This window comes from Drosophila nasuta, chromosome 2L (assembly GCF_023558535.2).
Source record: "Drosophila nasuta strain 15112-1781.00 chromosome 2L, ASM2355853v1, whole genome shotgun sequence".
Lineage (NCBI taxonomy): Eukaryota > Metazoa > Arthropoda > Insecta > Diptera > Drosophilidae > Drosophila > Drosophila nasuta.
The window spans coordinates 23751929-23779493 of NC_083455.1; the positions used below are offsets into that span (position 1 = coordinate 23751929).

General features: G+C 37.7%; 3 protein-coding genes across 4 annotated transcripts; all 3 read right to left on the minus strand.

Annotated features, from left to right (window-relative positions):
* Nucleotides 1-6400: 6400 nt before the first annotated feature.
* LOC132798835 (mitochondrial import inner membrane translocase subunit TIM50-A) lies at nucleotides 6401-7764 on the minus strand. Its single transcript, XM_060810822.1, has 2 exons — nucleotides 6725-7764; nucleotides 6401-6673 (listed from the first exon to the last, which is right to left on the minus strand). Exons 1-2 carry the CDS (start codon nucleotides 7673-7675, stop codon nucleotides 6536-6538), a joined length of 1089 nt encoding a protein of 362 aa, XP_060666805.1. The 5' UTR covers nucleotides 7676-7764; the 3' UTR covers nucleotides 6401-6535.
* Nucleotides 7765-12501: 4737 nt separating this feature from the next.
* LOC132791654 (uncharacterized) lies at nucleotides 12502-14665 on the minus strand. 2 transcript variants are annotated; one of them, XM_060800679.1, is made up of 3 exons: nucleotides 14390-14665; nucleotides 13218-13986; nucleotides 12502-13159 (listed from the first exon to the last, which is right to left on the minus strand). In XM_060800679.1, exons 2-3 carry the CDS (start codon nucleotides 13978-13980, stop codon nucleotides 13107-13109), a joined length of 816 nt encoding a protein of 271 aa, XP_060656662.1. In that variant the 5' UTR covers nucleotides 13981-13986; nucleotides 14390-14665; the 3' UTR covers nucleotides 12502-13106. The 2 variants fall into 2 exon arrangements, with proteins under 2 accessions (XP_060656662.1, XP_060656653.1); XM_060800670.1 differs by having other exon boundaries at nucleotides 14075-14665.
* Nucleotides 14666-19055: 4390 nt separating this feature from the next.
* LOC132793885 (uncharacterized) lies at nucleotides 19056-19793 on the minus strand. The gene is made up of 2 exons (XM_060804034.1): nucleotides 19673-19793; nucleotides 19056-19613 (listed from the first exon to the last, which is right to left on the minus strand). The coding sequence occupies exon 2, from the start codon at nucleotides 19605-19607 to the stop codon at nucleotides 19098-19100; it is 510 nt and encodes a 169-aa protein (XP_060660017.1). The 5' UTR covers nucleotides 19608-19613; nucleotides 19673-19793; the 3' UTR covers nucleotides 19056-19097.
* Between the last annotated feature and the right edge of the window lie 7772 nt (nucleotides 19794-27565).

Here is a 27565-nt window from a genome sequence, read left to right on the forward strand (position 1 = left end):
CTACGCCGAATATTGTGGAATTCTGATTTGGCGCATTTTGACTAATAAAGCAAAATGACTGCAGCGACCACATTGAAGAGGGGGAGAAAGAGAGAGAGAGGGGGAGTGTAGTGATTGCATGGGGTAGATTTGAATTGGATACCGCAGGTACTTCTAATCTTGTTTGGCCGCGATTATAAATTGTTGCGTACTTCATTTCGGCCAGAATAATAACATGAGTAATTAATTTAATGTGCCACCGACAGCGATACTGCAGCAGAGAGAGGGGGAGAGGGAAGGGGGAATTGGCAATACGAATGAACTAATGTTTATTGCAATTGTCGCGTAAATAACAATGGGCAGCAGCAACAGCAGCAGCAGGAACTTGGACAACAGCTGCAACAAACAGCGGCAGCCAAAATCTGGCCCAAAATGCAAATGGCAAATGGCTGAAATTATTTTCGACCGCGGCTCCAATTTGCAATGTGGAATGCATGGGGCACATACATATATATATTTAATTCAGGCACCAACCACAGTTGTTGTTGTACCTGGTTGGCCATCAAATGAGCAACCAGCAGCCACCTCTCACTTGTGTGTGTTTGGCCATTAATTTTATTATTTTTATTGTAACGTTCGAACGCATGTCCCTTGAAATAAATTCGTCCTCAGTTTATGGCGCGTGAATAAATGGATGAGTGCAGCAAAACATTCATTTAACCATTTGATTGCTGCTGCTGTTGCTGCTGCTGCACCAAACATAATATTCTCTAGCTCTAGATTTACATAGATGTAGATATAGATATAGATATTCGTAGAGAGCTCTACTTTGCCATCATTTATTTAATTTTTCGCATACCATTTGGTTGGTAAATAATTGTCGCCAATTCGGTTACCACGACTAGACAAAATGGCAGCCATTGAAATGAGTTAATTATACAAATGTTGCTCCTATTCATTTCATCAGCAAATACATACGAGTATTCTGCAAATGCTCAATTGATAAATTACGATATTTAATTGAAATAAGTAGGCTCTGGAATTTGAGATTTTCCACTCTTAAATAATTCACTTAAATTTGTCAATTGTATTGGGATTTGCTGGACTAATTTGTTAATTCATTCTACAACTTTGAGAATAAACTAAAATACTACTTTAAATTATAGAAATATGTTCAGGTCTGCTTACAGTTTAGTTATCAATTAATGCTTAGAAATTCCAACATAACTGATTAAAAATGTTTGTCACTTAGGATGAGTATACTTAATTTGTTCCAGAATCATAAGTAATCAAAAATTATTCAATCGAAATTCAGTTTACAGAGAAATAAGAAACAGAAATTTTAATATATAGAAAACTAATCATCCAGCTTAGTTATCAACTAATAACTTATAGTAGAAATCTGAGTACAGTTTACTTATGAATAATTTATTAAAACCTTAATCATAAATGATTTTAAAATGTTTGTCAGTACTAATTGAAAATTCTTCTCAAATTGAAATTTAGATATAAAACTTCTACTATGAATTATTGAAATCTATTTACGCACAGCTTAGTTTCAATTAATGCTTAATCATAATGATTAAAAATCCCTCATAAATGATAAAAATGTTTTACACCTAACATGCGTATAATTAATTTATTGTTGAATAAAAATTCTTCTCAAATCAAAATTCAATTCTACTATGAAATATAGAAATCTATTTAGTTCTACGCACAGTTTAGTTATCAATTAATGCTTAGAGAACTTCGCTTCGATTGACTCAAGTTTGGAGGGGGAGGAGGAACTGAAGTCATTGTCAGTTTTATGCGGCAAATAAGTTAAAGTAAGTGTCGTCCTTTTGGCTTAATTTACCGAGCAAATGTTGGGGCCAGCTGTGAATACACTCGAACAACACACACACACACTACTATTAAGAGAGTATGTTGAATGGTTGGGCAAGTATTTGAGGGTCCGTCTGGAGTTTTGTTTATGTTAGTGTATAATGTCTTCTCTTGGCCCTTTTTTGGTGTAACAAATTGCGTCTGCAAATGTGACTCACTTACTAGAAAAGGACATGGCAGGACGAAGCGAAAAGAGAAGAGTCGAATCGAGAGACGAGACGAGACGAGACGAAGCGAGGACATTCTCCAGTTTATGGCGCACTTGCCGCTGTCTCTCGTTTACCGCATCGTAATGTCACTTCAACAAATCACACCAACTTGCCCCATAAATTCTTCTGTTAATTCCAATTAGGCAGCCTGGCGCTCAGCTGTCTCCTTCCTTGCCACATGCCACATGCAGCAGCATGTCTGCTGGAGCACAGAACAACAAAAAGAAAAAAGCGTACAACGAATGCCAATAATTGATTTTCCATGAAGTAATCCTAACGTCTGTTTAGTTATGTTTAAATTTATGCGAGTCCAACGTAAACTATTTCATTTAGGAAAAGTCGCCAAGGAAGTGAAACCTAAAAGCCGACTAAACACTGCAAAAAGTATTGAAAATTACAATAAAAAATGTAAATACTTTTAATAAAATATAATACAAGAAAATATGAATTCCAATATAAAAATTTTATATAACCTTCATTAAGAATAATTGTTTCTATACATAAAGTAAGCAAAAGTTTATGAGTAAGTAAATTGCGTATACTTAATTTATTGTTTCTATCATGTTTTTCATTAACATAATTAATCAAAAAAAGGTTAAATTGACATGTACTCTACTTTTGTAATATTGAAATTCCAAATAAAAATAGAATATAGAATTTTCTTTCATGAAATTCTTCCGAGTTGGATGTTTTCATTTATTAAAATTACTAATTCAAAAATAAAGGTTGTTCAATGTAAATATTTCTTAATGAAAATGTTAATTTTAAAATCTGAAATATTGAAAATCTGTTTCTTTAATTTCCTTATTCCCCGCAGTTATTTAAATACTGCGTCTTCAGTAGGCTACTGCATTGAATGAAATGATTTGTGTGTGGCATAAAGAAGGCGCGCATATAAAGTGGCAACAGCTATTTAAGCCCGTGGCCAATGCAGCTGCGGGCCACCAAGGTGACCAGATTGAGAAACTGAACCACAGATGTGGAAGAGAAAGCATAAGAAGAGAAGGAGAAAGAGTGTGAGGGGGAGGAGAGGACAAGAAATGGACGACGCATTTGCCACTTTAGGGCGACAATTTATGGGTGCTTTTTTCAGGTGCAGGTATGCGCTTTTCCGGCCAAGCACTTAATTGATGTTGTGTCGCGTAAATTATAAACAAAACAAAAATTAAAGTGGACTCCACGTTGGGCCGCAGCATGCCTTCGGCGGGGAGGGGGTCGGGGGAGGAGAGATGGGCTCGGTAATGCTGGCGGATACGGAAATGCTTTCATCGCAAGTGGTGTCGTCGCTCATAAAAAGCGCACACAGTCACTGGGCCACCTAAGAGTCCTATACACACATATATACATCCGCCACACACACACACACACAAACCAGCGAGGATACGACTGTGGTCAAGGGGCTAAGCAGGCCGCCGCTGAGCGCGCTTCTCGTTGTGAGTGAGGTCAAGCGTGAAAGTGGCGCTTCTTGCAGGCGGATGTGCTTCTGACCTGCCTCTCGCTCCTTGCCACAACATTTTGCGCATAAATTGTACTTTTTGCATTCCAAAGTGTCCTCCAAATGGTCACCTACTCGCATGCTTCGCCACGAGGATTGGACCATGCTCCTGCACCTGACTCCTAATCCGGTTGCCACCTTCTAGCGAACACTTTTCCTATTGACATTTTACGTAATTTTATATTTTACATTGTTTATCAAAGTGGTTGACTTTGCTGCTAATTTGATTAAATTTGCTATGAAGCATGTAAACAAGCATAAAGTTAATATAATATATTCAAGTGGAGGGTCAATAATGAATCAGTTTGAAGGCCTTAATCGCTCTGGCTCATCTCATTGCAATAAGGAATTGTATTCGTTATTTCAATAATAATAATAATTATAATGACTCTTCCGAAGTTTAAGTTAAGCTATTTATCACAATGATAGATGCTTGCAACAAAGTTATCAGCATTAATATAATATTAAACTATAATAAATTACTTCGAACTTACTCAGTCAATTAATTTGTTGAATTTTCCCATTGTAGTAATTCAGCAAACGAAGCAGTTTTCATTTACGTTTTTGTTATTTGCACATAACAAGTTAACACTTTAAAAATCACGTAGAAGACAGTTGCGAATTCTAACATACATATGTACAACCAAATCACACTTGATCTTAACCTGCGAAACTTTTCGAGTTCATTTCACAAGTAAACATTTTGAGAATCGCATAGAAGAGAGTTGAAAGCCAACCAATCAGATCACTTTTATGCTTAAACTACCAAATACTTTTGAGCACATTTCTGAAGTACACTATTTGAGAATCGCATAGAAGGGAGTCATGGATCTACCATGATTTCACAATACAGCCACTAAAACACGCACCAAATTACAGATGAATTTGCATTTGCGAAGTAAACAATTTGAGAATCGCAGGGAAGGGCGATTTTATGCTATCACTTTATGTTACACTTGCGAAGTAAACAATTTGAGAATCGCAGGGAAGGGCGTTGTGAACTACTTGAGAATTTCAATTGTAAATTTTTCTCCCATGAATTAAAACATTTGCGAAGTAAATAATTTGCTAATCGATATTGAAGTAACTACTAAGACTTTCAGCATGAATGCATAGGATTGCAATTCAAATCCAAATTAGAAGTTAGATATAGAGTTTTATATTTAAAACAAAGCTCTGTTTGCTGAGCAATACTAAAAAGCGCATTTCTTTTGTCATTTACAACCAAATTGACGTGGCATCAAAAACGCTTAACGAAAGGTGATTAAATTTAAGAGGCGACGAGTTAAAGTGCAAATCAGAAATTATATGCGATACGTAGGACAATTGCCAGTGTGTTTCGAGGAGGGTTGGAACATAAAACAAAACAGTGACAAAGGAGTCAACGAGATGGTGTGGGAGTGTAATCTGCAGGACAACTGGCAATGGCAATGGCAATGGCGATGACAGTGGAAGAGCAAGTGCTACTCAAATCTGTGCGTCTGCACGCATTACAAACGAATTACGAGACTCGCTGGGCAATTGCAGTTCATTGTTATTTAATATGTCGTCGTTGTCGTTCTCATTCTCATTCTCGTGTACTCGTTGTCCTTGTCGTTGAGGTCGACAACGAGCACGGCTGGAAATTATACTTTATGGCAACTGGCAAACTGGCGACTGCTGAATGGAGTTGAGCTGAGTTGAGTCAAGGCGCAGCAGAGAGAAACAGGATGCAAGAGGCGGCAGCAACAGCAGCGGCAGACGGCAGACGGCATGACACTGATTGCGATATAAACGATTGTCAACGTAAACGTATCCAAGTGGATTATTGCCTCATGCCAATTATCATATCAACGATACACAGTCGAGTCAGGACATGCACGGGAAATGGCCGCAACACACACACAGACAACGACAAGTGGCAAAGTGGCAGCTGCTGCTGCTGCTGCTGTTGCTGCACTGCCAATTGCCAATGGTCAGGCTAGCAGGACTCTGTCCAACTCTCCGCCCACGCACTTGACGAGGCGTTGATGCTGTCGGTGCCTGCGCATCAGCATCAGCATCCGCATTCCACATCCGCCCCGTTGGCCCTTCTCTGTCAGGTGTGAGCCAAATTGCATGTACAATTTTAAATGGATTTTGATTGTTTATGACAATTCGACGAGCTCTGACTGGTCAGCCCGCTGCTGGCCACTGATAATACACCATTTAAATAATAACACCAAAGCCTCTGGTTCATCTCTCGTCTGTCTCTTTGTTCGTCTCTCTGTCTGTCTGTCCACTTCAGCTGCTTTCATTTTGGTTGCTTCACTTTGGTCGGTTGCATCACTGCAATTTGTGTTTTTAAGCCTACGAAACTTTGCATAATGCAGAGCGACAACATTTTTGGTATTCTTAAGCTATATTTATGGCTATTTTTCAGTCGATTAAACAGACTTTGAAGTTTGTCAATGTGAGCGGCATTTTTAATGGTAGATTTAAGTTAATATAATAACTTTTTACTTTTTGAAAATTCTTGGTTTTAAAATTTGAATTATTTATTTATTTATTTTATTTTTGAATTCCAGCTACATTTTAATTAAATTACTTTACCAATTCAATATATATCTAATGTCTATTAAAAAAACAACCTTTTTATATAAAAACTTGAATATTCAATTTATATGTTTCACTTATTTCTTTTCTTTATATGCACGGAACGCATTCTATATGCTTGGATGATAAGAATGCTCGATAAAAAACGATAGGAAAAGAATCCGATTTGTTTCCATATTGCTTTTGTATACACATGAATATTTCACAATATTTTAGCAACAATATTATTTTCGAATCAAACATATATGAATTCCTTTTTTTTAATACCATTTATTTTCATGAGCAGCTTTTTATGAATTTTCCGGACTATATGCAATTTAAGACAGCTACAATCAAATAGATGTAAGACTAACAAATACAAGTACAAATCAAAATATAAAATGTTATCCACACTTCAGCGACTTTTAGCTTTCACTTCGATGTCGGGCTTTTCTTGCTTCAGTTCGAGCAACTTGCGCTGATTCTCTTTGAACTGTTCGATGGGATCCTCAAACTGACTGTAATAATGCAGCACTTCTCTGACATCGTCCATCTGCAAAGAAATAGGTTAATAAAAGTTTAATAATTCCAAAAGCAACTTTACCTGATGCTCCGCAATGAGGCTGAGAAACGCGGCCAAATCGAAGAGCTGCACATCGTCGTCGTTGCCCATCCATCGGGAGATGGCAAAAATGTTATCGGGATGCAGCGGCACAGCGCGACGATCCCAGTCAACTACGATGAGTCGCCGTAGATTGCGATTGAGACGATTCAGATTCTTAATGTGCTGACCATCGATCACTTGGGTGGCGCCACGCACCAGACGATAGCGAATATAGCCATTGGGATCGAGGGCATCGAGAATGGGAAACGCAGTCATGCCCTGCTCCGAGGTGTAGACAACGATCTCAAAGTCCTTGCTGCACTGCTTGAGAAAGTGATCGACCCCCGGACGCTTCTTGAAGCGCCAGCCAGTCTGATATGTCCAATCGGGATGCACCAGCACATCCTTCATCTCCAGGACGAGCGTGTAACGTGGTTGGACATAAGGCGCCTGGAGTACGTCAGGCAGCAGGCGAATGGGCAACGGCTCCTCGAGCATCTTCTGATAGTACTGCAGCGAGTGCCACATGCGTTGCAAGTACTGCTGTGGCAGCGACAACCCGCTCAGCTCATCCTCAATGCTCCGCCCCATCTGATCCTGCTCCGGTTTGCCCATCTCGTAGATGGCCCACATCACGGAGGCACAAAGACCGCCCACAACCAGACTGTAGCCATAACCCCATCGCGATGGCTTTGGCTTCGAGTTCTTGTAGATACCGAGGATGGGCGATGGCTTCGCCTTGGCTGTTGACTTGGCTGTTGACTTTTGCTTCGCCTTTGTGTTTTCCTCTGTGTGTAGTTGTTGACTCGTCTGCTCGCTGATCCTCGCTTCGCGCTTGTTGTAGCTGCGCAGCTTGTTGGACACGCTGCACCACGTTTGGCTCGTTGGCAAGGGGAACTTGGTGGCTGCCTTTTGCTGCATTGCCCGCAGCCAGGCTGTCCAGTTCAACATACCCGATACCCGATGAAAAATGTGACCCACCTACTGGGATTGTTTGTTTGAGTGTTTACTGCCCCATGACAACTTTAGTCGGAGTACAAAAATGAAGTGAATAACGAGTTTTGAGGTGAAATTTTAAAAATACTTATAATGAAAGATGTAAACAAGTAAGAAAGCAGAGATTTTGATTTCTGATTTTGATTAAAAGCAAAAGAGTGCGGTATTATTACTAAAATATACCATAAAAATACGAAAATATACCAAGGGCTATATTTGGTATATTATCGTAGTACTACATTTAAAATAAAAATATAATTTGTGTTAGTTGGCAGAAAATAAGATTAACAATGTTTTCAGTGTTGTCATACAATTGTTGTATGAAAAAAAGCTATTGTAGAGAAACATCTAAATGAAAAAACGCCATTATGTAGTTTTTGAAAATTAAAATTTTAAATATTTTAAAACATATTGGAAAAATAGAATGAAAATTCGCTATTTTGAATCATTTTTGTCACATTATATTGGGGAATACAGTTTTATTGAAAGTGGGTATCGGGATTTTCAATAAAACAGTATTTTGAAAATATACCACAATAATACTACAACCATGCCTAAGGCTTTATTTGGTATGTCGATATTGTACTAGATTTGAAATATACCAGATTTCACTAAGAGTATTTTGCACCTTCTACCCCTTGATAGTCTCTCGCATGCTTATCAAACATCGGTTGATGCTGAGTGTGTTTCGGAGTGATGCTGCCTCAATTGTATTATCCATTTCACACCCAAAACTGCTCAGCTTCTTGTTTGAAGAGTTCCAACACTCGTGTTGGTCTCAGGGGCGTCGCATGTAAATCTACTTTATGGCCGCTGACTTGGCGGAAAGGAAAGTCAAAAGTTATGCAAGCAGCGAGAGAATTGCGTGTGGCCTGTTGGTAAATCGCCGTAAATGGCAGGGAATGGCAAAAGGGGATGAACGGATGGGTCGGAGGATTGAAGATGGGGTCCATATGGGAGCTGCGTGCCAATGCGATGAAAGCGTATTTGCGGTTTTAATTTTTAACGAAGCTCTGCCGTCAGCTGGCAACTTGGGATCATCTTCGGAAGCTGTTTAACATTTTGGCCGTGACATTCTCGGCCTGAGCTTGATGAAAGAACCGAGCTGGAAAAAACGGCGAAAAAACAATACGCTTTTCATTACCCAATCCCAAACCGAATACCCCGAAGCCCAGGTGTGCTTATTTGCGTGAAAATTTGTGCGTTGCGGAAAAACTAATTTTGATTTTAATTAAATATTTATGAATGACGACGGCGAAGCCTCATTCTAATCCAATGCCCAACGCTGGCCATTAGAAGAAGCAGCGAAAGAGTGAGAGATGCAGTAATAAAATAAAATAAGCAAATAGCTGGCAAATAACTTCTACTTATCACTCACAGCGCATCAGTGAGAAAATTAAGGAATTATCCCTGGAGACACGATTGCGTGTGCTTCGTGTATCGAACCCCTTGACCAACTTCTCCCAACTACTTTATATATTGAGAGTATATGGCTCGGCTTTTACCTTCACGTTGAGGGTGAGAAGGTTGCCTCGTTTATTCGATCAAAAGTTACGAGCTCATCTTAGATTGGACATTAAATGGACACTAAAATATTTTCCATCTGCACGCAGCATCCCCCAGACTCAGACTCAGACTCAGGACCCGAACTGAACTGAGCGAGGAACAAGCGAAATAAATGTCATGAAACAACTCATTGACAGGCACATAAGGACACTGGTTTTATGGTCCACAGATATGACCAAAATATATGATTACCATGTGTCCAGCAACATGCGAGCTCGTAAATAGGCATTTTCTGTGCTTTAGTTCCTGCTGCTGATGCTCCTTCTGGACACAACAACCACCCAAATGTTTCTCAGACCTCTTTTTCCCCACTCACACTCTTCCGTGTAGTTTCGAGCTTCGAACTGCGTTTGGTGACTACTTTTTCTTGATTTTTGTTGCCCTTACATTTTGGTTATTTAGCAAGTGATCCAGGTGGGACACATGTCCGACTCGGACTCGATTGCAGAGTCGGAGTCGCAAGTCCCACTCACTGCGTTTTTTTGCCACTGTCACAGCCTCCGACAGAGTCGTAAAAATCAAAATAAAATGAAACTTATGCGTGATGTTTGCCTTTTTTCCCCATTCCTCCTGCTCTGTGTCCCTTTTTATGTGCTCCCTCTGCGGTTGGGAGTAAGGTCACTTTCTCGCATTACAAATGACACAAATTAGAGTTCAATTGATGCACAAATATCGCCATATACGAAGTCGACTTTTATGACTCGAATGTACAAATCAATTTGGAGCCTAAAAGTCTGCTTTACATTTTGAAGGAAAGTTATAATTTAAAAAATAAATTTATCTTTTTATGTTTGTAGAAACTTAACACCTTATAAAGAAAAAGACAAAAATGATAATATTAAAATTAAAAATAAACCATATTGGGTATTAATATTATTTTGAAATTTTAATTTACTCCAAATTAATATCATTTTTGTCTCTTTTTTTATTAGATTGAAAATCTTCAAACACAATTTTGAATACAATTTTGATATTTTTTTTAAGGAAATTAATATAGATTTAAATTTAAACACCTTTTATCTTTTAATCGATTGTTCATTTGCCTTCCACAATTCAGTCTTGAATATAGCATTTGATAATAGTTAATACTAATGTAAAATTAAAACTTTTTGTTACAGAAATATTAAAGATCCATTTAGTGGATTAAGTGAAAATATAATAATAATATACATTACATAAATATATATTGTATATTTATTTAGTAGATTAAATGCTGATTATTTTATTACAATTTGTTTATTTTGGAAGCTGGAAAATCGTTTAATAGTAACCAACATTCGTAGGTATCTTCTATGAATCGTCATTATCGATAACATAGTAAGAATAAAGTACAGTCAGCAGCCAGCATATCGATAAATTTGTATCAAATAGAGAGAAGAGAGCATCAATAGCAATGATGCTATCGCGTGTTGCAGATCTACAAAGAATTACTTCAACTTTGCTTCCATCTAAAGAATGATGAGAAGAGGTGGAGATGGAGTGGAGGAGGGCAGCTGGGCATCATGGTTGTTGTTTGGGTCTTTGGTCTTTGGGTATTTGGTATAAATTTGCTATTTATGCAGTCTGAGTGTATGCTGATTTCATCTCATCTCATTCAGCGTTACGTGAGCTGATTACGTTAGTCACGCGCGATTGCCGGAGTTTGCCATAGAACAGCTTCTGCTCCTCTGATTCCGTGACCAAAACACCACACAGAGAAACACACACACACACATTCACACAAATACATTTAGAGTACGCACACCGGGTCATTTTGGCCATGTTCAGTTGCTTAGCGCCAAATGAAATTGTGCCAACTGGCGACTTGATGAGAATTTCATTCTGTGCGGATTTTTATGAGCTTTGCCCGAGAGCTGAGCGAAGAGAGCAGCTAAGCAGGACTCCTCCAAGCTGCTCCACTAAATGATTTTGCATTATTTGTTGAGTTGCCATCCCCCTCGTACTCTCTTCTGCTCCCTCTATCTCTATTTTGGCATCCATAAAAAGTCAATGCATGCGAAATGTTTGCGTGACAAGCTCAAACTAGTTCGTAGCTTCGAAATGGAGTCAGGTTAGTTCTGTCCGGTTTATTTGTTTATTCATTGAATGGGTCGAATCGTAAAAATTATGTTGATGAGTCATCAGTAAATGGCATTTATTTTATTGTCACCTATGCTACTCTCCCTTCCTTCCTTCCGTTCCCTCTTCCTGCAATTATGAGCTTCTCCCCTTTGGGAGAGAGACAATGCTCTTGGAATACTTATGAATGCTTTGCGAGTTGATGCACGGACTACGAATGAGTTTTCTTATTTGTATTATTAATGATGATCCTTTTGACCGGTGCTCGCTGCATGAATGATGATTCATTAGAGCACTCAAACCCACTCGAAACAGCCACTCAATGGTGCACTTTTAATACACTATTATTTCGTTTGGCATTCACACACACACACACACAATCGATGGCATCTCCTGCCATAAACCACAATTCGTTGTCACGATAAATGCTCTCGGCCAGCAGTACACAGCAGAGTTGTTAATCGAGCCAAAGCCAACAGTGCACAGTAGGATAATTACATAAAATTATGGCTTGGTTTTTACACAAAGAGAAAAGATTGAACAAAAGGCAGCAAATCTTGAAATGTTTTCGATCTTAAGAAAAACAATCTTGAAATAAGATTGCAATGTTGAAAAAATCTTAGATTTTTATACTAAATTTGAATTTTAAGTTTCTTATCTTATTTTAAGATTAAAATCGTGATTCAAAAATGTTTTAATTCTAGATTAAAAAGAAGATTGTAAGACTTAAGCAAAGAACTTTTCGATCTTAAAAAAAATCAGAGAATTTTGGTCTTCTTGGTTTAATTTGAAATTTGGATTCAAGAATGATTTATTCTAGATTGAAAATAAGATTGCAATTAAAAACTTTTCGATTTAAAAACTCAAGTATATTGAATCCAGAATTAATCTAAAACGTTTGATCTTGATTTAAGATTTTAAGTTATTGGTTAAATTTAGAGATTTTTCCATTTTTGAGACAAGATTATAATCTAGAATTTCAAGTTTGCACAATTTAGATTTTTTGTAGAATTGGTTCAATTTTGACATCGAACAATCTTGATTGAAGATTTTATTCTTGATTTCAGTACGTTATTTATTTCTATGTAGAAGTATAAAATCTGTCTAATTTATATATTTATTTCATTAAAACTAACAATTAAAAACCAAAGTTTTTTCTATGAAATAAAATGCTTTATTTTAAAAATATAAAATGTGTGCACAAAAGTGTGCTTCGTCACCACTGTCACAATTTGCCAGTCGCATTGGGGAGCAACCACATTTGAGATTTGATTGGATTAGAACAAGCTTTTGGCGGCGCACGAATTGTTGATGTGTCCGCTGTGGTTGATTGGAATTGAACTCTCTACTCGATGGTGTTCTTCTCCCACTCTAGTAGCTAGTGACCACACACACCGAGTCCCCACATGGGAAGGGAACAGAACGCGGTGTTGACATGCCGCGGTGTCGCTGTTGTGTCTGTTCCTCCAATTGGACCCACAACACAACATCCGACTGTTGTGGCATTCATATTTTTTGGCTATCGATGTGATGCTGCTGCTGCTGCTTTCCTGCTTTCTGCCTGCCGCTGTTTGCTCAACCTTTGGGGCAATTAGATGCGTCCAATTTCTGTGATTGCCTCTGTCTGCTCTCTGTCTGTCGCTGCTAGTATTCATTCCAACTTTAGCTGAATTGTTTCTGGTCACAGTGATTATTGCTTCATTGCAACTGCTAACTGAACAATGGACGATGGACACTGGACAGTGGGGTGTGTGTTGTTGCTCTAGAGGTAACACGATGCTGTCTCCTCCTTCGGAAACAATGCACTGAATTTCACTGCAAATGAAATGATATAATTGACTAAAGGATTAGCCACAAATTGTTTGTTACTTACTTAATTTACTTGTGTCCAGCTCGATCTTAAAGTTGTGCAGTTCATGGAGGTCGGTTACATTTATCGACGACTTTTTCTGCTCAAGAGGCACAAGGTTAAAGCTGCTATTTGTCTCATTTAGTTCCTCAACTGTCCTTCTTAAAGTCTCCGCTACATCTGGATCTTCATGTCTATCATTGATTGTATTTTGAATATCCATTTCATATTCATCTAAGCTGCTAAGTTCCGTTAGTGATTCGCAATTATTTTGAAGAGTTTCCAGCAAGAAGGAGAGCTCATTGCTTGACAACCGAAAGCTGCTCCCATTTTCATCATGATCCAATTGATATTCCTGCTGCAGCTTCTCCGAGATAATGAAATGCTCGGTTAGAGAATTATTATAACCAATCGCAAGCTGATCAAAATCGGGATCATCTACTTGTCTGAGCTGTAAATCAATTTCCGATTGTTGTTCGGAGCAATCTTCTTCATCATTAATTTGTTGAGCTGTTGCCTTCAATTTCTTAAAAGACTGAAACTCTTTTTTCTTCTCTTCCATGTCAATGGATTTAATATGATTGTCTCTATTTCTTTTAGTACTGGGCGTAAAATCATTGATTTGTGCTTGATGATTATGAAATTCACAGATGTCTAAACTCTCTGTTAAAGAATCGAAACTGCTTTGGTTGGCAGGATTCTCAAACGTTTCATTTTCCATTGTCTGCACTTTATTATTTGCTTTTAAATGCTTTGCGCCACTTAAATTGAGAGGATAATCCAGCATATTGATCTGCGATGAAAATGTTTAAAATCATTTATTTAGAGGAGACTTTTTTAGTTTGTGAAAAGATTAAAATATTTTACAAAATGCTATATACCTATTTCTTGTTTTGCAGACGTTGCAGATAAATGACTTTTGTCCTATGCGTGCTGATTTAATGATTTTGGCTAGTGATTTTTTATATTCATAGAACTATTATTCTATTATATGTTAATCATAGAATTATTATCGTATTTAATATACCTATAGAACTATTATTCTATTCATTTATCAACTATTCTATATCAACAATGAAAGTCCTATTCTTCAATTCTTCTGAAGTAGAATTTGACTGTCAACGCTTTTTTGCAAATATTTTTTTTTTCAAATGGTTTGCTTTATTTATGATTTGTTTTTGGCGATTTTTGCCAACCTTTTAGTTGCGGATTTTGCAAAGGTTTTATATGCCCATATCCCCCTAGCAGTTGGTCGCTATTTTGGTAAATGCGAAAAAATTCGCTTCACTTCTTTATTTCTAGTGGACGCAGGACTCAGCTTCATCAAAAATTCTGATCCTAAATTCTGATCCTGGTTTCTCGTCGTTGTCGCACCAAAAATTAATTTCGTTTTTACGTAGAGACCTCTAGCGAGTTCAAGCTAGACTATGATTGGATTGAATGAGACGACATCAGACTAAATTTGGTTAATTTTGTAATGTAATATGAAATAAAGTAGGCATTGAAACGTATACTTCATAGGTTACTAATAAATCGAAGTTTTCATTGAGTAATCGAACTGGAACTTAGACTGTAACGGATAATTCTTGGTTCTTTTCGTTACGATTTTTAAGTTTTCCTCATTTACATTTTATGGGCTGTCCTGGAATAAGTCTCTCATGAAGCGGATCAGCGTTTAACATACATTTGTAATTGAGTTTTGCACAAATAAATATTGAATTCAAATGCTTTTGCTCTAAGATCTCATTTTGTTTGCCTGCGAGGGTTATCAGATTGCGAATGGAAAAGCCAAAAGCCCGCACAATGATCATTGGATAGACAGAACATAGAGAACGGAGAGAAATACAATCTGTGTTGTAGCCACAATTTCAGGTTTGCCTCAGCCGTGAACACGTTCAACATGAACGGCGATTAGTTGCATTTGTTTACGAGTATGGATTTCGGATTTGTCTCCACGGCTGTCCACAGACTCGAGCCGGGCCAGCAGCATTTTCCCGGGGACCATGCGCGACGTAGTAATGGCTGCCGCCAGCCGTAACTTATTGCAACGTGGCGTGTGTGTGCACCCAAAAAATATGGGGGAGGATTGGAGTCCACAGACTGACCAGCGACCAGAGTCCGGAGAGTCCATCGATGTGTGGTGTCAGGTGTGGGCTCGATATGGATGTGATTTCGTTTGCTTTCTCAGCTCAGCCGTTTCGACTTTATCCACATTGTAAAGTAGACATTATGTTGATGTGAATCTCGTTTCGTTCTTCTCCTTCTCCTCTCTCTCTCTCTCAGCTCATATCGCGCTTGAGCTCATATCGCGCTTGGGACATCAGCAGAGGCAGCAGCCCAGCACTGTGATAATATCCCAGAAATTATTTTCAGTTACCCGTGTACATTGTCCATTGGCAAACGGGCCTTTGTTTTATTGTTATTGTTGTCCTGATGTCCTTAAGGCTTCAGCTTGAGCTTCAGCTTCGTGACTTTGTCGCTGTCGCTCACTCTCCCATTTGTCCCTTCCCCTTTTCCCTTGCCCTTTGCCGGACTTCTGCAACTGCGGCCACATTAGTGGAAGATGGACATTTTGTTGTCCCGTTTGGGTTATTTTATGTTATATCTCGGAGTTTTTCGTAAAGCTCTGCACTTGCAATTATACAAAGAGCGACGAGTACAACAGCACATTCTTGGGGATGGAGATGTGTGTGTGTCGGTCTCTGTCTCTGCCTCTGACTCTGATTTTCGCATATTGGCGCTGCACAAAACTAATGGCTTCACTAACGATTGTAACCGTTGTCCTTAATGGCATCCTTTCCGGGCATCACGCGCATCCCGTTTAGACGATGTGTTGTAGATTCTCCTCCTCCTCCGTTCTTGCTTTCTATGTCTCTCTTTGGGTGTTAGTTTTGTGCTGGAATTAGCAGCTAGTTGCTCTCAAAATTTCTAATTCAAATAAAATCAAACATTGCCTAGCTTTTATATTCGCTTTTCATTTCCTTTGAATAAAATATAATAATCATAAACTAGCGGAGATTATCTTCAAACATTGTCATCAATGAACCACATCGTGTGTGGTCAAATAAAAATCGTACAAATTTATTGTTAATAGAAAAAAGGATCCAGCAGGATGCAGCACACGCACACACGCAACAGCCACAGGAAGAGGCCAAAACGCTGAACCCGTGATGCCTATCTTGGTGGCGCTGGCCAAACGCATCTCCGGCTCTCCGGTCCCTGGACACTGGACACTCGTAAACATCTCGAATGATACGAGTTCGTTCGGTTTTCGTTGTCGTTCCCGTTTTCGTTTTTTTGGCGATATCGAAAAATAATCTTACAGCGGAAATGGCATATTTAAAAGGCGAAAGGATTGCTGCGATTTAACTTATAAAAAAGACAATGTTCTTCCCCCCTTCTTTCCTCCATTTTTTTCCAAATAGTGGCTGGCAATCCTTTTTTCCCCCGGGAACATTAGATGGCCAAAACACTTTGGGGGATTTTTAGTGTTTATTGCCGTAGATTAGTTTGTTTATTGTAATCCTCGTTATAAATTAAGCGAAAACTTGCGCCAAACCAAACCATCGAAGACAAAGGGGCCAAAAGGGTTGCCAACTCGCTGTTAGAGTTGCCACCCTCCCTCTCGCTCTCTCTCTTTTTCTCTCTCTGTCATCCACCTGCTATAAAGTTGTATTAATTCGCCGCATATTTCCCCAAAGGCATCGAATGAACTTAGCCAGATAATTGCTGCAAATAGTTTACGACCGCACTCGATAATGCGATAGTCCACAGGAATATTATTACAAAAGACAATAAGAGAAAAAGCTTGCTATGAAAAGGCATTTCCTTCTTTACAAACTACATTAAAGGGTGCACATATTAATTTCATATATTCGTAATGACTTTATATTTACATTGAATTAAATAAACCTAAATTTAAACTTATAAAAGAAATATGTAAACTAGAACTATCTTTATTTTATTACTTTATTTATTGATTCGCTTAAATTCAATATATGAAACATAAATTTACAGTGCATTTGAGTAAATGAAAAAGATTTGATTAATCAAGTAAACCAAATAAACTTCCATCCAATGATTGCTTGTATTTATTTAATAAACTTACAATTCCATATCCACATATTGCCAGTATTAAAATGAAGTCCACTCTGCGCATATTGCATTTTATACAATGTTCGTATTTTCCATATGTGAGTCAAAAGTTTTATGCAAATTTATTTAGCGGAAAGTTTTCATTATGCGAGTAACGTTGCCTCGCTTGTTGCATAAGTGGCAGTCACTAAATAAGAAGATGTCCCAAAATATGTTATGAGTATCTGTTTTGTAATATCAAAATATGACAGCAGCTGTTTCCACTACTCGATTTTCCGATTCGCAACGCCTCAAGCTTGAGCGAGAAAATTCATATTGCAAAGCGCCAGATTTTCAATAAATGCGCAAGGCAAAACAAAGGAAAGCTAATAAGCCAGGTGAGTAAGGAAGCAAGAAGAAAAGGGGAGAGAGAAGAGACAGAGAGAGAAAGCATGAAATTATATGATAGCATAACCAATTCCGTTGATGTTTGCATAGCATTTTGGGCACGACACTGAAATGACAAAACCCCATTAAGAATTACAGTTGTCTGTCCGTGTAACGACTCTAGTCTCTTCCCTTTTTTTATGTAATGCCAAAGCTTTTTAATACCCTGTAATGAAGTGGAGTGTTGGGTAGATTATAGTTAGTTTTGGAGGGTGTAGAATAGATTTGCATGAAATGAAAAAGATTAAAGTAAATAAGATCTTAAAATTGAAAGTGTTTAAAAAGAATAGGAATAAAGTTAAATTATGTATAATACGATTAGATTTCATATTATTATTATCATACGAATACGTTTGAATTTTATATTTATTTGTTTTACAATACTATTTAAATATAATGTATAGTATACATTGTATACCTTTAAAATAAAATCAATAAATTCCAAAGGACAAAATAAAGAAACATTTGTACTTTGTATATTTGCTCAATCTCTTTAAACGGTTTAAGCTAGATTATCAAATATTTTTGACATTCACTTTTTTACTTCAAAATATATTTAAACGTTTTTACAGGGTATTATTCAGGCTAAGACTAAGCTCTCCTGCCGTCTGCTTTAGTTGTGTTGCTGCTGCTTTTGTTGAGCTTCATAGAGTTGCGCGTCTAATTGCATTTTAAAATTGCGACACCATAAAATGTGCTTACGGTATAAATAATTATAACGGCATTTGTCGCAACAAACAGCAGAGTCGAACTCGAACTCGAACTCCCCAGAGCTGTGCTGTAGCTGTAGCCGGAGTCGGAGCCGGAGTCAGAACTGTGCCCGTAACATTAGCCGTAGTCGTTGTCGTAGCGAGTGTCGCAATGATTTTCGAGTGTCACCCAAAGGGAAGCAGGGGGAATGAGGGACAGCAACTGCGGCAGCGTGAATAGAGAATGCAGAGAGTTGTGGAGAGAGAAGGGAAGAGTGCAACGGCAGTCAGTTGGCTTTCAGTTTGTTGTCGCATCTCCTGGATATTGCATGAGCTTTGTTGCCCGACAACAAACATCTCTTCTCGCCTCCTCTTCTCTCCCAGCTCGAAACCGAATCCGATTCGCGAGGCAGCCACATTTTGCCATGCGATTAACGTGCGCTGCATATTTCCAGCTAATTTTCTAATTAAAATGCTATTTATGCATTTTTCAGTTCAGGCCGAATTAAACATTCAGCGCTCAGAAAGAGGACGACAACAAACAGGAGGCGAAGGACATCTCGTTACCTATCAAAAGTGATTTCATATTCAGCACACAAACTGCACTCGTTAAGTGCAAAGTTAAGATGATGATCAGTGCGTATACTTAATAAACGTTAAATTGTATGTTGCAGACTATATTTATTTATTATATTTAATTATAGTTTGTTGGAATTTCTGGGAATTTTACTTTCTCTGTTGTTGGCTGCTTTATTGCATTCAATTTCAATGAAACTTGCTCAAAGAGTTCTTTGAGTTTCTTCGAGCTATTCGTCTTGAAAGATACTAATAAAAAAATGCTTCCACTCAGAAATGTGAGCAAAACAGCCAGATATATGCGTACTGCAGATTCACTTTTGCAAACACTCTTCAGCAGATCTTCTGTGAATAGTTCCACATTACCCCAAATCAACACCATTCCAACTTCGGTCAGCAGCACAATCAGACAGAACTCGATGAGCAACTTGAGGAATCCTGGCATATGACTCCAGTGAGGCGGTATCAATTGAATGTCGTAGAAAATACTCATCAGCGAGAGGTAAACCAGGAGACTGGCCAGCAAAGGTGCTTCTGTGCAGATCTCGCCCATTTGATGTACAAATATCGAAGTACCTCCTATCAAGTGCAATACAATAGTCAGCAGAATGCTTAAAGCGCTTGCCATTGTCAGCTATTGAAATTTAAAATTGTTAAATGCACTTTAGTGGAGTATTAAATGCACTTAGTTACAGGTAAAACATTAGTTGACAATTTGGAAAATATTGTGTAAATAGATATAAATACTTATATGTATAAATATTGTGTTAAAAATTGTACGTAAAGGTTGGAAAGTATTAAATGAAAGTGAGATGATGGTAGATGAAAAGCTGTATTGATTGGAATCTGTATTGGATGGGAATCTGTACTTGATCCTCTCTATACTTAAACCTTATATATTTAAAATTGTTAATTATAATTATTATATTATATACAGAACTCAAATTGGAATAAGTTTTGTATTTTCTCTATACTTATAACTTATAACTTCATTTAGATATCCTTAAAATTTCGAAGTAATTTGTATATAGGTATATCTTAGTATAATATATTACTATATTATATTATTTAATATAAAGAATTTCAATTGGAATATGTTTTTCATTCTTTCTAAGCTTAAGCCCCAAGCTATCCTTAAAATTTCAGTGTAATACCAACTAAAGCAGCTCGGTTAGAAAAAGAAAAGCAACACTTATTTGTCTTGTTTATATGGCACTTTTCATTCTTTTCAGCTTCGTATTTATGAGCCATCATTTCAGTTAGAGCAACTTGGTTACGCCCCCTTGAGGTTGTCGCTGTGTTTAGTTATAGTTTGTGTGCTTCTTTCCTTCTATTTCTGCGCTGTCAGTTGACAAGGATAACGTGTAGAGCAGAGGACAAACGGCGTTAAACGCACGGCAGCAATCCACTTCCACTTGATGTCGCATAAATTTGTGGCATGCAACAGCAGTAGCAGCAGCAGCAGCTAGAGCGTAATGCAGACTGAAGCAATGGCTTATGTCCTGTCTCGGCATCCTTCGCCTTGACTTCGCCTGTCCAAGTGCAACGTCCACGTCCAAGTCTGGCGCACGCTCCGAAATTTATTTACATTCTTATTTATTTTGCCACTTTGCAATGATTTGAAGTTTTTACAGTCGCCAGTCATCGGCTGCTGCGCTTCCTCTTGGGGATTTTGAGTTGCTTCTGGACAGCAACTGGATATGACAATTGCAATCGCAATCACCATCGCAATGGAAGCTCCAGCTGCCAGACTGCGATTGGTTCGCTCGACGACTTGGGGCGGCTTTGAAAGAGGACAGCAAACTGCAAAAGAGATGCTGATTTAGGAATGTTTTTGATAGCATAATAAGTGAGTTGATTTACTAGTGTTTACTTTTCTAATGCATTATGCATAATTGTTGGAAATTCTATATTGAAGTGAATATAGAATTAAATTATACAATCTGATATATTTTTAACTCAATAATATGTTTTGAATGTAATAGTATATCAATATTTGGTATAGCCTTTGCTAACTCAACTAGGCTCAGAGATTCTCATGTTTGTTGCCTTGCTAAATGAAGATAGTAAGTTTTAATATCGTACACTTTTCTTTGGCTAACATATTATATACACTTTTTTAATTGTATTTTCGCACATTAACAGCCAAATGTGTAAAATTGTATTTAACAAAATTGAAATTGAATGTTGCACATTTGAGCAAGTTGTTGCCAAATAAATTGTGTTGCTCTCCAAGAGGCAATACTGTGTGTCATATTCAATAAACTAGCAGAGCACGATCCTTTGGCAATTGCACACATGTTTATGGAATCACCTCCAGTTACCATTCCCCTCTCCATCTTCATCTCCATCCTTACTCTCATTCCTTTGGCTGTTGCTGCAGCTTCATTTAATGGCAGATTCTCATGCGAGTGAAACTCGTATTTTAACGACTTTTGGTGCCAGCGACGTGTGTCCTGTTTGGCGGCGACAGATTTTTCTAATGTCTCCATTCGAATCCTTTGGCCAGGCAATTAAATGTGTGCTCCTTCCCCCTCCCCACTCCTTCGGCATAACGACGCTGGGATAATTGTTTTTTGCGTGCGTAAATGGAAATGCGAATGAAACGAGGAGGAAGCGACATAAATTCAGCGGCAAACACGATCTGAAATGAATTATGCCTTATGATTATTAGACAAAAGCACAATAGATAAAGAGAGGGGGAGGGAAAGGGGAAGGGGGGAAGGTTACACATCAAGGATGCTTCGGCGCAATTATTAACATTTGTGTCTGTCTGGCCAACAATTAAAACCAAAGACGTTGCCGCACTCGCATCACTCGGAGGTCGAACTTGGCCGACCTGACACACATAACACACCTTGAGTGGGTGCACAGTGGACAGGGGGGGAGTGAGGAAGGGGCAAGGGGCAAGGGGGAGGGCAGTGTGAAGAACACATGTGCAATTGCCGCTTGCCTTAATGGGCCATAAATAACCAGGACAACAATGAGGCGGCTGCAGCGCGTCCTCCGCAGCGTTTTTCTCTCGTTCGTTTGCCCTTTTTATTTCTTTCCTCTTTTTTTTTTTTGTGTGTGTCCACAGGACACATGAAATTATTGCACGTCGACGTGCAGCCAATCGCTGTGCGTGTGAGTGTTGCATGTGTATGCGAATCTGTGTGTGTGTGTGTGACTGCATGTCCTTCGTCATTCATCAACGCGACATGCGCTGTGGCTTAAGGGTGGCAGCGTCCTTGCACGCCATGCAACAACAGCAACAACAACTGAAACCTCACCACAATAGTTTGGCCAGACATGAAAATTGTGAAAATTTGTGAAAATGTTGAAATGCTGAAATGCCGGCCGCCTTTTTGATTTATTAGCAAAATTGAAAATCACATAAAATGCTGCCAATACTCGTATAATGCGCTCGACGCTCGACGCGCGTTTCGTTTGTTTTTAATTGAAAATAAATCTTGTCAATTTGCAACACAAACCAGACACATCCCGAATCCGTTTCCAATCCCTGATCCCTTTCAGTTTATTTGCTTTTCCCTCTCGTTTTACCTCTTTTTTCATTATTATGTATTTTTGGTCAAATTGTAAATTACTTCCGCGACCTTTTGTCGAGTATCCTTTTTTTTCTATTAAAAGGTGTTGCGTTCTCTTTGCTTTTGTTTTGTTGTTGCACTTTTCAGCATTATGTGGATTCCACTCGTGCTTTTTTATGACAGGAGATGTTGCAAAAAGAAAAAAAAGTGCTTGGAGTTACTTTTGGCCATGGTCAAACGGCGACGAACATCCGCTGAGTGCGAGTCCTTTTTGCCATTTGGCCTTTTACAATAACCAAACAAAATCTACATATAAATAAACATTAAAATATTTCTGCGAACAAAACATGAAAACACGACGCGACGACGGACGGAATGAGAGAAAATGTGCACAATAAAATATGATGTCGACTCGACTAAAAAAGTGCTCGAAAATCGTCGAAAAGTTGTATCCTTAATATCCAATTGCAATACCCAGACAAATAAAGTAAATGACGAAACTTTTTAGCGAATATAAAAGTAAGCAATTTAATGTTTTTTTTCACTTTTTACTGCTCGATAAGTGTATAAGAAATTCGTTGTGGCGCTGCAAATTCAGTGTGTTCATAGTTTATTATTATGCTATTCGCTTTTAGCATTTTTACATTCAATAAAAATGCGGAAACTCGAGAACAAAAATTATGTGTATTTCTTTCCGTGCGTCTTCACACAGTCTTTGTGAAAGAAGTTTGCTTCACTAGATACTATAAAGCCCATTGTAGTGCTTTGTGTATCTATTAGAATGCATGATAAATAGGTGTTGTCGAGGAAGATATACTTTGATATAAATTTAAATTTGTACATAAAGTGCACAATTAATCCAAAGAAAGAAATGTCTTTGCTATAGATTAATTTAACTTGTATTAAAATATATAAGAGAAACGCAAATATTTATGAAAATGTAATAATTATATGAGAAAAATAAAAGTAATTAGAGAAATCGAATTTTGAAAAGATGTAAAATTAAATTATTAGTACATTTTATTTTGAATATAGATGCCATACATACTATATCGCTTAGAATATACTATATCTCGGAGAATTTTTTATAGTATGTACTGAGCACTGAATACGAAATACTAAAGAGTATCTTAATATAATTAATACTGAATATATTGAATACTAAACATACTGAATACTCAATAAGAATAGTAAATATACTTAATATACTAAATAATGAATATACTAAATACTTAATGAGAATACTAAATAGTATCTGAATATATTGAATACTGAATATATTGAATACTAAACATACTGAATACTGAATGAGAATATTAAATATACTGAACATACTAAATAATAAATATACTGAATACTAAATACCAATTGAGAATACTATTTTCCTTTCTAATTTTCTTCTTATCGAACTGTTCACATTTATTTATTCACATTTATCAATGAATATACTTAATACTGAATATATTGAATACTAAACATTCTGAATACTGAATGAGAATAGTAAATATACTGAATATACTAAATAATGAATTCTAAATACTAAATGAGAATACTATTTTCCTTACTAATTTTCTCATTATCAAACAGTTCACATTTATTTATTCACATTTATCAAACGCAAAACTCTGATTAAATTGTCGATTTGCTGACTAACTCTTCTTTGCCTCTCTTTCTTTCTTTCTACCTCTATCGCTATCTCTGTCTTTCCATGTCTATGTATGCGCAACAAATCAAAATTAAAAATCATTTAAACGATTTCCAAAATTGTCACATTTGATTTGTTTGTCCTTGATAGGGGAAGAAACTTTGAATTTATACTCGCATCGACTGCAGACGAGAGTGAAGGAGAATGAAGAGAAGTGGAGTGAGGAGCAAAGAACAAGAAGTTGTGCTGTCTTTGCCGGTCTGGCGGACGCGAGATCCTTGCGTATCCTTTTTCGGTTTTGCCGTTTTTGGCGTCTCTTGCATTTCCAGTTGGCATTTTGTGGCGCAAAATGATTTCATGTGAAGCGGTGATTATTTTCACCTAAATGCCTGCCCACCCTCTGCTTCCCCCTCTCTGTCTCTCTCTCCTTCTGTAAGTTGCATTGGCATGGCCGGAACAGTTGCAACTACAAGCAGAAGGATATTTATGGGCATTGAGCGTGTTCCGCCTCCTTGCTTGGGCTCTGCTCGCACTTTTCACTGTTTTTGCTGCCGTTGTTGCTGCTGCTTCTTGGTGTCTTTGGCCGTTTTTCGGTCGTTTCTTCGACTTCGATGGCTCCGTTTGTATTTATGTCTTCGTCTATAAATCCATGTCTTCACAGGCACACACAACCCCCCTCCTCCCCTCCTCCTCAGTCAGCACTCTCGCATCTGCCATGTCAAAGCGTAGATTTATAATTTTCGAACAGCGTCGCCCAATGCAACTCAGGGCCAACACAAAAAAAAGAAATAAAGAAAGCACACACACAGAGAGTGAGTAAAAGAGAGAGAACCATAGAGAGAGAGAGAGAGAGGGTTACATGGAGGCCACCGCCTGCAGTTTGAGCCTGGCCAAAAACGGGGTTCGGCGGTTCTGCCTGTCGAATTGCATGAATTATGATTTTTGATTGAAGTTGAGTTATTGCAATTCAATTTATTATAAATGCGGTTGCTGCTACGAACCTTGCCACTCCCTCCCTACCCTTTTTGACTCTTTCCCTCTCCTTCTCTCTGTCTCTGTCTCCTTCTCTCTGCCTGCTCAGGACATTGAACTATGAGTTCCTGGCGTGGCCAAATTTCCGTGTATATCTCGCTCTCTCTCCTTCTTCGGTGTGTTTGAACCGTTTTCGACACTTTTGCTAAATTTATTGCCGATTATTTTTACATTTCTTTTTCAATTTGTGTGCCCGCATTCCTTCCTCTCCCCTCTTCTCTTGCTAGCAAAGTTTTTGGGTGCCGCCGCAATTATTTTTTAACATTTTTGTTGATTTTCCATTGATTATTTTGTGTTTCGCTTGCCAGCCAGCGAATGTTTTAACGTTATGCTCATAACTACTTGTGTCTCACTTGTCATCCTCGGATGACATATTTATGGATCTCACAGGACGACAGATGTGCTTAAGAGCAGCATAAATCTTGTCAACGTTTGAAGAATGCAATTCAACTATTGAGTCATTGCCTAGAAAATAAGAGAAGTTTTTATTTTAGTTTATTTCATTGTGAAAGTAGCCTGAAGGCCTTAGTCGCTCTGGCTCATCTCATTGCAATAAGGAATTGTATTCGAAATAAAAAATAAAATAATAATAATAATAATGTGTCTCAGACTTTCATTTTTTTATAACATTATTAATTTAACAAAATTTTGTATCCGATCGAGTTTTCAAATTAATAAATAGTAATTTTAAATTGTTCAATTCGATATAATAAGTTCCTTCCTATGAGATTGTCTTCAAGTTAATGACAGATTAGAAAAGTCTTTTCAACTAATTCATAAATATATTTAGCGAAATAAGTTTTAAAATCAAGATTTTGGTCTTAAGACTAAGAATTTTGGTTCACAAAGTGCGTCAAGAACATAAACATTTTAAAGTTAGAAAATGCATCTTGACTTCAGGAACATTGGATAAATAATATAAGTGTTAATCAATAAGAAGAAAAAATCATAAAGATTTAAGACACAAAAATCTAATTCGAAGAATATTATAATATTATATTATATTTTACTCATTTTATAACAAGATTTGTTATCTTAAAACAATAAGATTTTTTCCTGTTATTGATAAGAACTGAAGTCTTATTTAATATTAAATTTATAATAATATAATAAAATATTATTATGTTTTATTGTTTTATACTATTTATTTATTATTTTACTCTAATTAGCGCATTCAGATATTTATTTTTATGCTTACTTATTATCGATTCGTACAGAATGTGAACCTCGGACCTCATCTCTCTTCTAATTAATTTAATTTCAATATAGTTCACTTGATTTGTTTCCCAAAAAAGTTTACAATAATTCCGTTTAGAAAATACTTTTTTTTATAATTAAAAAAAACTCTTCAAAAGAATTTCCAATTCCCAAATTTTATTCATTCCCATGGCTTATATTGTAATTAAGTATTCATACTAAAGATTCCTTTAATCTGTAATCAAATCTCGAGCACAAACAGTTGCAAGTCATAATTCGAGGGGCATTTATAATGGCGAAATCTGCAGCTGTGTCTGGAAACTGAAACTGAAACAGAAACCGAAACAGAAATAGCAGCAGAATCTCGAACAGAGTCCTGCATATGGATGCCGTCAGCTATTGTCGGCTATTGGTGGCACATAAATCAGAAATGGCTCATGGAAATATGGCCAAAAAAGGATATTTTTCATGCAGCGCAAAAGTCGAGCGGGGGGCGGTGGGGTGTCAGAGGGGACTTTGCTTGCAATTAAGAGAAATATATTAGTCTCGCAGCTGATTTAATTATTTAACAATGAAGTCCAAGAGCAAATGTTTTATGCGGCCACCAAAATGCCATTTGCCAGGGACAACGACCAGCGAAGAGAAGCTGAAGTGGAGCTGCCGCGAGGAGGCAGCTGAAGGAGGTGTAAGGAGGGGCTAGAGGGCGTGGCGGTAAACAAACCCGTTGCCCGTTAACCCCGGTCGGTGGCGTCTAAGCGCTTCAGACAACCGCATCACAGTCAGACAAAGGCATCAACCGAATGGCAATTGGCAAAGCACGATGGAGTGAGAGGGAGAGAGATAAAGAGAGAGAGAGAGAGATAGAGCAGTTGCTGTGGTGTGGGATCTGTAATTGCAGCAACGCGCATAATTCATATCAAATGACCATTTTAAAATCCTTTTATTTCTGTTGCGTCGTCCTCCAGCGGGGATTCACTTCAGCCCCCTCCTCTTCCTCTTACCTCTCCCCCAAAAATATTTGAAATAATAATTCTTCGAGATAAATTACCCAAAAAAACAGGTGTGTGTGCGCTGCTCTAAATTGCCCTGGTCCATGTCCTTTCTCCCTGCTCTCAGTTTCTAGCGCGAGACAATGACACAGAGCCGCAACTACAACAACAGAGCACTCTCTCTCTCTGTCTCTTT